Genomic DNA, 12,737 nt, shown 5'->3' with positions numbered 1-12,737 from the left:
TATGCACATGTACCCTAGAACTTAAAGTATAATAAAAAAATAATAATAATAGAAGAAATGAGATTTTTCTAAAAGGTTTCTAAAAATGTATTAGGAAAATTGTAAGTGAATACTTAAATACAAATAGACAAACTTAACTATGGCATAATTAGAAATACCATAGCATAAAATTACTTTTAAATATTTCGTTTGGTATGCTAAATTCTCAAGTTTGGAGCTCAAGAAATACAATGAAAGATAATAAGGAAAATAAATTGTAAGCAATTGATACAATGACATTCTTACCTCAAATAATTTGACATTAAATAACTAACGCGTTAAATGTTGGTTTTATTTTCTGTTTACAGTAACAAAATTTTAGTTATAATCACTATCTTACTTCAAAACAGTTGAAAGTATAATGCAATTTGTATACCTGAGAATTTATTGACTATTTTAATCTAAAAGATAAAGATAGATTAAAAAGTCTTGTCAAAGACTTACAACAAACAAAAGCACAAAACCGGATATTTTAGTTAAATATAGATAAAGCAAATAACAATGGTAGAATGTTTAAAGTAACCTAAAAGCCTGTAACAGATAAAAATTTAGGAATTAAAAATAAAAATTGTGATATTTTAAAAATGAAAAAACCTATATCAATAAAGCCAAAACTTCCAGTTATCAGAATGAACATTTAAAGCATATCGCTTTCAGACTTACATTTAGTTTCTCCATCATCCCAGAAAAAGTCTCCTTTGGCTGAGTTGTTTTCATCTAATGCTACTATAAGTCCTAGAGGATTCTTACGGCTATTAAGAAAAATTAGATGCATATATGATTCAAAATAAATGCATAATAATACAATATCCTATAAATAAGTCCACTTCAACCTGTTTTATGCGTCCTGAATTCAGTAAGAAAATTGACATCAATAAATTTGTATTTATATGTATTTATAATTTACTGATATCAATGTTCTTATGTGAATACAGAAGTACTTTATACATGTAGAAAATGAGTACAAAGAATAAATGTAATAAATGCAATAATGGATTTTTTGAAGGCTGAGATACTTGCAAAATTGAAACAATGTATTTTAATTCAAAGAAGAAAAATTAAATGTGTCATATTAAGGCTCAACTCAACCTGTATACCCCTAAATCTCAATGAATTAAGTCTACTACTTATGAGCAAAAAAAATTAAAAAAAACATTAAAATTTGAAATAATGTTTAGTGGAATCTGTAAGAATATTATAAATGAAATGATTGTGACAGGAGAAATGAGATATAGTCAGGAAATGCTTTTTTAAGTTACATTTTACCATAAAATATTATCTACAAGGCTATACAATCCAGGCATCTCCTGTATAACAGGAGTTCTCGTGTATAATAATTTTTTGAGAACATACTCGTGAATCAGTTACATTATGATATTAGTCCATTCTAGAATGCCAAAACAGTTAAATTACTAATTACTAATGCATATCACCAACATACTTCATAAAAGAAAATAATAAATAACATAATTTCAGATATTCTTAATGTTATGAAGAAAATACAGTAGGGTAAGGAATAAAGAGTAACTTCCTGTTGGGTTGTGGCAGAATAGAGAAAAGTATGTGAATTCAATACGGCGCTTTCTGTGTTCTTTGTACTCAGAATGAATGATGCGAAATGGAGCACCAGCATTTTCAAGTTTCTTTTACTTTTAGAAAATATTTCTGAGATTTACACTTAGTGAGCAATTTAGTTTCTCTCTTGCTCTTTACCTAACATGAAATACCCAGTTCATTTATGAACTTAAAACATTTTAGCAGAAAGAAATACATTGGGATTTATTTATGTATGGAAATGCAAATATGTAAAAACTAACAAATACTTTACTCAATAATATAACATATTCACATTTTGTGTATTTATTAAGAATCAAATATTATCTTTAATTATGCTAATGTGAGTAAATTTTTGATACAGGAAGTTAATTTCTAAGTAAATTCGAAATTTTGAAAATCAAGATATTTATAATAATATAAATAATTTCATTCTTTTTATAACTATGATGGTTATAGTTCAGTATTACCTCTGTGTGTCAAATATCTGCAGGTGAAGAAACTAAATATTATCTCTGATTCTTAATGCAAATATGAAATATTAGAATTTGAATTTTATTTTAGATTCCAGTTAATGATTTTTCATTTTACCTTGCTGTTGTTGTTACATCTGGTTCTTGAATGGGGATGATATAACCTCCTCTAAGATGTAATCCTATTTTGTCTGCTGGAAGATACATATCCACACGTTGTTTCCTCCATGGCCTTTTTGCACCCTAATAATTGGAAGATTACAAATATTCTTAATATTATTGAAGACTTTAAACTCTATTTCACAAGAATTAAAAGGTATGCATAGAAACAATTTTTATTATGAGCAATTTATGTCATCCAAATGAATACAATATATTGTTTTCTAGTTTTAGGAGAGTTTGGTTTTTTGTTGTTTGTTTTTTTTTTCCCCCCAGTTTGCTGAACAAAGCAGAGGAAAAATAAGTTCGCTTTCTCAAAAATAAAATAAATCAACATAAAGAGACTCATTTTCTTTCTACAATAACAGTACTTTAAATAGCTTTTTTATTCTTTGTTATGGTTTAAAGTTAACTATGTCTTTAGGAAGAATTTTCTTAAAATCATTATTCCTGTAAAAATAAGGGTATACTTAGCCAATGTAAGTGATTTGCAAAATAATATCATTTAGAATAAATATTGCTCAAAAAGTATTGTTCAGTTGAAAAAAATGGATGGTGTATATGAGTGCTGTTATTTTGTCTTTTCAAGGTTGAAATAAAAGCCTTTTTCAAATATTTGAATATATCATATAAAAACAAATATGTAAGATTAGCTCAGTACTCAAGTCTTCTGGCAATAAGATAAATATATAAAATAAGAAAAAGCATTAAAATAAATTGCCACTCCTTCCGACATTACTGCTAACTTTTATTTCCAAAATTTAAAAATAAATAATATCTCTTTATGCTAAATAATATAACTTCATATTAGAGTCTAGCTCATGTGCAAAAAAGGGTATACTTACAAAAATTTTGACACATTTCTAAAGTTTGAAATTATTATTTTTATAGTTAATAACAGAAATTCTAAAAATATGTATGCTATGTAGTTAAGTTTCTATGGAATAAAGTTTCTATGTAGAAATGTTTAAAAATGTACTTGTGAGTCCATTAGTATGTTAAGGTTACTTACAGATTCGTAATCATACCAGATAGCATCAGGGATGTAGGCACTCACGGTATCTGCTCCCTAAAATAAAGAAAGATAATATGTATTTTTTAATTTCAATTTTTAACAGAGAGGATCTTATCAAATATTAAATTGGGTTTTCATAGTCAAGGGAAAAAATCTTTATGTTGTTACACTCCGATATTTCCTCTAGATAGTAATCAAAAGGCTATTTTATTAGCTTCAGATAATATATTGTAAAACTTACAAAAGCAAAGAGGTAAAGAAATAATTAATTTATATAGCAATTAAAATAATGTATGCATATATATGTACTGTTATAAACCACATGGTCATTGTGAATGCGAATATGTTTATTTCTGTTTACGTCCATAGACACATACACCTTTTAAAAATAGGTAATAATTACCAACTCACTCCAGTGTTTCTCCAACATTTTCATCTGATCAGCGAGTTTTCCAGTTCCTCTTTATTTACAATTGAGCAAAATTTCAATGTATATGTCTACTTAAATGAAAGCCCTTTGTTATTAGGATTTGATTTTGATTCTATAATATGTTTTTTTTTTTTCAGGAGAACAATAACTTCATACAATTTTCAACTTTTTGAAATTTGTTTCACATCATAGAATTCCAACTTGATATTTATCAGGTTGAAACAGTCCACTGAGTATCATCTATATTCAGATATTTTGTAATGTAGGGTCAATTTAGTTGTACAAACTTCAGTTTAAACAATAAGGTTATTAAACCTGTAGAGCCTACCTGTTTTAGAACAGGAGTAATAAGTAATGCGGGGCCCCACAAAAACTCAGTGTCCTCAATCCAGCTGTTCATATCTTCATAAAACCTAAGAACAATGACAATGTTTAAAGTATAATAATGAAAAAATAAGTTTAGCTAAATTCCTGGTTTGGTTTATCGTTTCAGTTTTTTTCCTGGGAATTGTTATTATCTTGAATTGTGCTTGTTTCAGATGACATTTTGAATCCATAGTTCTTACATCCTTTATTGTTCATCTGACACTCAAGAAGGAAGGGAGGAAGCGAAGAAGGAAGAAGTGGGGAGTAGAAGAGGGAGAAAGGAAAAGGAAGAAATGAAGGAAAGAAGGAGGGGAGGGAGGATAGGAGGAAGGGGCAGGAACAAAGGGAAGGAAAGTAGAAAGCAGGGAGGGAAGGGAAGAAAGAAGGAAGAAAAGAGAGAAGGAGAAAATCAGTTTATCTCATACTCAAAAATCTATCATAGATCACAAGGTTATCTTTTCTTTATACAAAAACTCTTCTGTTTAATTATTTTCTCCTATAAGATAGGTTCATAAAGTATAGGAAATCTTTCATATTCTACTTTCTTCACTTAAAACTTTTTCATGGTAAACTCTAGTTTTTACCTGAATTTAAAAGGATCTTTAAGTCATTCATCACAGAAAGATATATGTAAAGATAAACACAATTTCCTTTTTTAGTAAGTACTATACTGTACTCTTGATTTATGTTTAGTTTATTGTTTCAATATTTAGTTGATATATTTTTAATAATTTTATGCTTAATCTTTCTTACTGATACAATATCCTAACATGTTTCATATCTTTTCCTTGTAAGTTCTATTTAATTCTCTCATTTCTACCTAAATATTGTCCAATTAATTATATTTACTAGTATCATTGTATAGCTCTTCAAATCATCTATACAAATGTAAAAACAAGCATCAGAAATTTAATTTATATCTTGATTTATCTATATTAATCTTTTCTGTATAAGTTTGAAAGTACTTTAAAAAGTATTATAATTATTGTACATAGTACTCACTCATGAAGAACTGGTCTTGCTACTGTTTCTCCAAACACATGGGCTTTATAAAACAGAGTGTAGAGGAAGGGTAATAAAGTGTAGCGAATAGTTAAATAGTGCCTTGATGATTTAACCAAAAGCGAATTCTGCCCAAAAAATGCAGGATCCTGATGCTGTGAGATAGAAAGAGAAATTAAAATAAGAAAGCTAAAATATGAGTGAAAATTAAAGTAGAAGCATATTAATCTGCTGTTTAAAGCAAACTACATAAATTTCAGCTTGTTTATGAGAAATTAAAATTATTTCAGTTTCATCATCAAAGTGTTTGAATGAATATGTCTAGGTTTTGTTATATGTTTTAATTACACTTAATTTTGAAGTGGACATTTCAACATTTTTGAAGTATTGCCACAGAAAAAATAAATATTTTTTAACAAAAGAGAATTTTTATCTTGTAATTGTGGTAGAATGAATTATTGGCATCAATGTTTCATGCTTCCTTGTACCCACATCCTTTATCATGGAATGTTGTAATCTCTACCAGTGAAGGTAGAGTGTACCTACCCACGCTTTGACTTGGCGCTCAGTCATGCAATCCACTCTGGCCAATAGGATGTTATTATGTGTGATACATTAAAGCAGAGGCTTGAAATGAACTTGCCTAAGGACTTACTGTCTTGTACCATTGCTATTAGAATTATCACAGGTAGGTTGCTGGCTCAGGAACACAGGAAACAGAGCTACCTGGACAGCCTTGTAGACTTACAATTTGAAGTGCAGCCTCTCTACCGAGCTCAGGCTAGATAAGTGACTCCTTCAGCCCAGTAACACTGATATGGAGAAGCCTGTTTAGGCCGCCTGCTTTTGGTAACGATATTAACTGAAGACCTCAACTACTGTCTCGCTGAATCCACTATTAAGTTTGCACTGAAAACCATGTTTCCCAATGCTGCTCCCAGCCTTGAATGAGCATAGTAAGAACACGATGCAGACTCATTCCTAGGAGATGCACGAAAGATCAATGGTCAGCTTTCCCTTAAGGACTCCCCACTCACCTGACTGAAACTTGGTTAGAACTAGGCTGCAATTCGGAATTCTCCCTCCCAAACCACCTTCCCTTCACCTTCATCAAGTTCACACCTGAACCGTGGTCTGCAGACTCTCCCTGCTTTCTCATGCTCACTCCCTTTTTCATTCACATTATTTCAACAGTAAATTTCAAAATTTATTTCTGTCTTATCATCAGCATTTTGGAGAACACAAATGAACATAGAGTGTCATGCAATTTCTATCAAAATCTCCCATGGACACACATTTCCTGAAAATATCATTTAGGTGTATTAAGAAGAAACTAATCTCCAATTTGTACCTTTTAATTATTTTTGATCATGCCTCTCTCCAGGCTGAGCTCAGTAGTTGTGCCTCTTCTCAAACACAATATAAGCCCTGTATGCAGCCAGTGTGTGAACATTGAATGGTTTCTTAACCAACATGTACTTAATTGATGTAATGGTTTAACTGAATTTTACTATTCTCTGTGAAAAACATGCTTATCATGATGAGCCAACAGTATGCTGAGTCCCCAGGGCTGGTAGACTAGCTTTGTACTGTCTTGCACTTCTGCTCCTACCAGTCCAAATCTGTGTTTTAAAAGTGTTAGTTTTATTTTTGTCCCTATGTATTTATTCCAGTTATATTTATTATTGAAAGACACTGGACTCTAAATGTTTTGTGGATATCTTTAAATTCTTGTTTCATATGAATTAAACAAAAACTCAAAGTCCATTACAGTGTATTATAACTTTTCTTCGTATAAAAGTTACCCGGAACTTACATTGTTAGAATCCAAGAATTCATACTCTAAAAGTTTTGGCTCTAATTTAAAATACTGGTAATCTAATACATTTGTACAGTGTATGCATTAGTTTCAACTAAGATATTTGTGCTGTGACTACATTTCATTTCATGATTTCCTTATTTGACCATTTTTTTTTAAATGTAAGAATATACAAAATATGTATAGGTCTTGAGAGAGGGACTTCTAACAATTCTTTATAAATTATGCTACAATCTTTCAGACCATATACTGTATAGATTTAATGTAAGGACATTAATAAAAACTATGGTTGTGTTTTATTTCACAACATGGAGAACAAGAGGCACTTACTTCATATCCGTCAGCATTATGGTTTCTGGAAAACGGATAAAATGCCCCAAGTTGCATCCATCTTCTGCAAAGCTCTTCCGTGGTTTCAGCCACAAATCCACAGATATCTGCTCCAACCTAAATAACAAATATATTTACTATTTATAATATTAAGATTGTCAAATTTGGCTAGAGCATCACACTGTATGCCTCACCTGATTAATGTGCATTATTTACAATTTGTTTTACTCCTTTTATATGTGCTTCCTTAAACCAATTTATTTTCCATTTTTGCTCCATCCTTGTCTCTAGTTGCATTATTTTACAGGTTTCCTTCATTGTCCCTTTATGCATTTTCTTAGCCATTTGTATTTATATTTTACTCATTTTTTATTTTGATGTTCTCATTAATTCATTGTAAAAGATGAAATTATTGTATTAAAATATGTTGCTTCTTAATCTCAAACTAACTTCCTTTGATCTGATTTTTCTTATAGTATAATATGTAACTGTAGGAATAAAATAATAACAAACTGTGACCATGTGTTCATGCTGAGCTTTGAAATTAATTATTCCAAATAAAATTGAGCTTTGCACAATGTGTACCCATATAAGACCTCATTATCCTTATTCAAGGACTCTCCAGAAAATGTTATCCTGAATTTAGTGTTTACCATTTACAAACATTTCTTTATTTTTTCCGTGTAAGTATATATGTATCTATAAACAATATATAGCATTGTTTTGCATGCTTTCTTAACTGTATAAATGACATGTTGTGTGCCTTGTAATGTAATTTCCTTTTTGTGTGAGATTCAATTATATTAATGTTGCTCTAGTTCTCCAATGTATGGGTACTCATGACTATAAAAATTCTTCCGTGAAATTTATATATAGGCTGAACATTCCTAATCCAGAAATTCAAAATCTGAAATGCTTAAAAAAAGAAACATTTTGAGTGCCAACATAATGCCAGAAGTGGAAAGTTCCATACCTTGCCTCAAATGACAGGTTGCAGTCAAAACTGTTTCCTCAACAAAATCATATAAAATTACCTTCAAACTATGTGTGTAAGGTGTATACGAAACATAAATTTGCTCCTTTAAGACATTTTGTTGCATATATGTAAACACTAAATTATCTGAAAATACCTGAAATCTGAAACCTTTCTGGTCCCACACATTTTGGATAGGGGGTACTCACCCTGTATAGATATCCTTGTGAATATGTAAAAAATGTATTCTTACTCTATGGTGTACATACACAGGATTATTTTTCTTTTTTATTTATAATGTGAATTGTATAATCAGAACTGTTTGTAATCATTTGCAAGCACTATAATAGCACACGAAGGTTCCCCTTATTCATTTTCTTGCCAATTCTTGATATTTTTCAGACAAATTTTTATCATCTTTCTTCATAAAATATATCTCACCATGGTTTTTACTTGCATTTCTCTGATTACAGGGAAGTTGAGAACTTTTTCATATTTTTATTGGGTCCCGATAGAATCCTCTTTCTATAGAATTGCCTGTTTATAACTTTTACTTCTTTTCTATTGTTCTTCATTTTTATAGATTTAAGGTAGGCACTTCAAATTGAATATCATTTATCGACTATGTGAATTGAAAATAACATTTCGTGGTGAGTTGCTTTAATTTTTAACTTTTCAAATGTTCTTTTGATGAACAGAAGTTTTCATTTTGCTGTAGTCAAATTTATACGTGTTTCCCTTCAGATTTGTTCTCCTTGTATTCGGCTTAAGTAATTACTTCTCTAACCTGATGTCATAAATTTATCCTTTTATATTTTCTTCTGAAATGGATAAAGTTTATTTTACACACATAGGTCCCTTAATCTATCTGGAACTGTTTACTGTGCACGGTGTGAGAAATTGGCACATTTTATATTGTTTCTTAAATACTGAGTTAATAGTCCATGTAAATAGTTGATACGTTCCTTCAGTGTTGTCATTTAACAAATTATATATGCATGGGACTGTGTCTTATATTGCCATGTTAATCTATTTGCATATCCACAGTCCAGTATCATTGTGTTAATAACTGTAGCTTTATCTGGTTAGAACTAATCCTCATTCTTTTTCTCTACTTCTTTAAAATGTATTGTTTTGCACATGAAGTTTAGAGTCACCTTTTATGTTTCCCAAAATCCCTGTTATTGTTTAATTGGAATTCCACAAAATTTTGATAACATTTTATAGAGAATGCCTATTCCTAATATATTGAGTTTTCTTATTATTAAACACGGTATATATTTAATTGACTTAGCTATCACTTATATTTTCTCAAAAAGTCCTACATTTAGTTTTAATATTGACTGTTGGTTATGGTTTATTAATTGGTTGTTATAATAAATGACACCTTATAATAAAATACATTTGAATATTGCTTGTTTTTCCTTCCTTTTTAACAAATATGCTATAACAGTCTATTTTATTAAAAGTTTTGAAGAACCACCTTTGTATTTTAAAATTTTTCCTCTAGAGATTTTGCTTACGTTACCTTAATTTCATCTCTCAGCTTAATTACTTATATCTTTCTTTAGGTTTATTGTTTTTCTTTTTCCACTTTTTAAATTCATGCACTTCACTCACTGTTCAGCGTTTCTTTCTTTTTAAGTATTTAAATCAGTGGGTTTTTCTTTAAATACTAACAGCTGAAATTTCCCAAGATTTAATCAGTAAAATTGTTAAAAGTTAATTTTCTAAGGTTTTTTTTTTTTTTTTTCCAATTCTATTCACTTTATCTTTGGCTCATGCATGAATTTGATAACATGTTTTTCAATTTTTTTTTTCAGATAGGGTCTCAAAAATGTGAGTCTCAATCTTGGCTCTGTGCAACCTCCACCTCCCAGGTTCAAATGGTTCTCCTGTCTCAGCTTCCTGAGTAGCTAGGACTACAGGTGCCTGCCATCACGCCCGACTTTTTGTATTTTTGGTAGAGACAGGTTTTCACCATATTTGCCAGGCTGGTCTCAAACTCCTGACCTCAAGTAATCCACCTACCTCAGCTTCCCAAAGTGCTGGATTATAGAAGTGAGCCACCTTGTCCAGCCTATTTTTCAATTTTCAAACACAAGATTGTGTGTGGGGGGTGTTACTTTTATTTATTGGGTTTTTGGTGTTAGTTTTATTTGTGCATGTGAACAAAAATAAATCACTACAGTTTTATAATACTTTCTACATTACTTTTGTTATGTAGTGTCTCTCTTTAGTCTTGAATATCAACATTGGACACTACTTTTTTTTGTTTGATAGAGTTAGACTTCTCAGATATTTTATGTTCGCAATTTCTAGTACACACTTCCTCCACTTTTGAAATTTTAAACATTTGTTTCTGTTCTTATGTTTCATATTCTAAACAAAAGATTATCTCTTAAAATCTAAACTGGTAATCTAGTATTTTAAATAGACTCAGACTTCTGACACTTATTTTTATAACCAATATATTTGAACTTTTCTTCACCATCTTATTTTTTTCTTTATATCTTTTATATAAGCTTTTCCATGCTGTGTTTATATTTATATCTGTTTTCCTCAATTATCTTGATTTCACTGAATTTTATTAGTACTACATTCTCACTTTAATGGTATGAAAATTATAGATGCCATCTGTATTCTTATTTTCTTCATAAACTCAATAAAAATAAAAAGCTGAATTATTTCTGTCACATGCCTTTTGATCATTTTACTAAAGTTCATTAAGATTACATTAAAAATTAATAAAATTGTTGCTTTTATGAGGAACTCTGTATGAGACTGTCTTACCAAAGGTATTCCAAACAAACTGAACTCCAGCATTCCAGTTATAGACCATTCCATTTGTTCCCATGAAGCAGTATTGTCTCCTAACCAATGTGCAGCATATCTTCCAGATCCAGCAAATGTTGAGCGGGTAAGAATGAAGCCTCTCTTATTAGGGAAAACTTTTTGTACAGCTCTTAAAAGAAAACCAAATTAATTAATAAAAATTATTTTAAAAAATAAAGTTGGCATTGAAATTATAAAATGTCATAATTCCAAGCCATGTGATATAGTTTGGCTGTGTCCCCACCCAAATCTCATCTTGAATTGTAACTTCCACAATTCCCACACGTTGTGGGAGAAACCTGATGGCAGGTGATTGCATTATGGGAGCGGGTCTTTCCTGCACTGTGCTTGTGATAGTTAATGAGTCTCATGAGATCTGATGATTTTAAAGAAATGGGAGTTTCCCTGCACAAACTCTCTCTTTGCCTGCTGCCATCCACCTAAGATGTTACTTGCTCCTCCTTGTCTTCCGCCATGATTGTGAGGCTCCCCCACCATGTGGAACTGTAAGTCCAGTAAATCTTCTTTTGTAAATTGCCCAGTCTCAGGTATGCCTGATCAGCAGCATGAAAATGGACTAATGCATTATGTCATAATATTTATAATAATTATGTCAAAATAGCATATCAATTTCATATGTCACTACTAATATTTACTTATTTAAATATATTCTGGTAAAATATAGTGAAAGGGAATTTTTAGAAATCACTAAATTTTGAATGACTCCGATCATCCTTTACCAAATTAAATAAACATGTGCATTTGGTATCCACTCAGCATTTGTTTTTGAAATATATGATTTAAACTAATTGAATTATCTTATAAATAGAAAAGATTATACCTGAACTTGAACCCAATGCACTTTTTGTATTGTGGTGACTCCAATTATATATTCATTTCTACATCTTCAAATATTAGTAGGCAAGTTAGGGATAAAAAGTATTTAAGAGGGTTTTCTTTGTTTGTTTGTTTCTAGAAGTTAACCACTGTCCACAACTACAAGCATCACTCATGTTACCCAACTATTATTTATAACGTTTTCATAATTGGAAGCAATTAGGAAATGAGTAACTGTATTTCAAGTGCTTTTCCATGATATAATCTTTATTATATTGAAACATAGCCTATTTTTTCTTTCCTAGGAGATACTAAGTTAAACACCGCTACATGTAATATTCTATTGAGTTTACCAAGTAAATTAACACCATGAAGACAGTGTTTAAGAGTTTAAGTGTATAAGAAAAACAGAAGATGACCTTGATGGAAAAAAAATATTTAAAAAAAAAAGATATACTGTGGAAAGGGGGAGAATCCCATAATTAACTGCTGAGGAGGGACCTGCTTTGGGGAGTAGCGGAAGGCCCAGGGAGTGGGGCAGGGGGCTGCTTATTCACTCTGGGGATTCGCCATGGACACGTCTCAACTGCGCAAGCTGCTCCTCATGTTTCCCTGCCCCACTTCACCCCCTTGGGGGCTGCTCAAGGGTAGGTGGGCGTGGGTGGTAGGAGGTTTTTTTTTTTTACCCAGGGCTCTGGAAGGACACCAAACTGTTCTGCTTGTTACCTTCCCTCCGTCTGCTCACCTTTCACAGTCCCCTCCTGCCTGCTCCTGTCCAGCCAGGTCTACCACCCACCCCAGCCCTCTTCTCCGGCTCCCTGCCCCTCCAGATTGCCTGGTGATCTATTTTGTTTCCTTTTGTGTTTCTTTTTCTGTTTTGAGTGTCTTTCTTTGCAGGTTTCTGT

General features: G+C 31.1%; 1 protein-coding gene across 1 annotated transcript in view; it reads right to left on the bottom strand.

Moving 5' to 3' along the window:
• The window catches only part of SI (sucrase-isomaltase (alpha-glucosidase)), a 107,124-nt gene that overhangs the window by 61,637 nt on the left and 32,750 nt on the right, over window positions 1–12,737 (bottom strand). The window contains exons 16-22 of the mRNA XM_011944633.1: window positions 10,954–11,125; window positions 7,188–7,304; window positions 5,039–5,193; window positions 3,999–4,083; window positions 3,238–3,294; window positions 2,185–2,309; window positions 703–791 (exon numbers count right to left, since the gene is read on the bottom strand). Of these exons, the coding sequence (XP_011800023.1) occupies window positions 703–791; window positions 2,185–2,309; window positions 3,238–3,294; window positions 3,999–4,083; window positions 5,039–5,193; window positions 7,188–7,304; window positions 10,954–11,125 (800 nt within the window). The remainder of the gene's footprint in view (window positions 1–702; window positions 792–2,184; window positions 2,310–3,237; window positions 3,295–3,998; window positions 4,084–5,038; window positions 5,194–7,187; window positions 7,305–10,953; window positions 11,126–12,737) is intronic.

This window comes from Colobus angolensis, unplaced genomic scaffold (genome assembly GCF_000951035.1).
Source record: "Colobus angolensis palliatus isolate OR3802 unplaced genomic scaffold, Cang.pa_1.0 Scaffold234, whole genome shotgun sequence".
NCBI classification, from domain to species: domain Eukaryota; kingdom Metazoa; phylum Chordata; class Mammalia; order Primates; family Cercopithecidae; genus Colobus; species Colobus angolensis.
The sequence above is the reverse complement of the archived record's forward strand: the minus strand, read 5'-3'. Positions and strand labels throughout refer to the sequence as shown.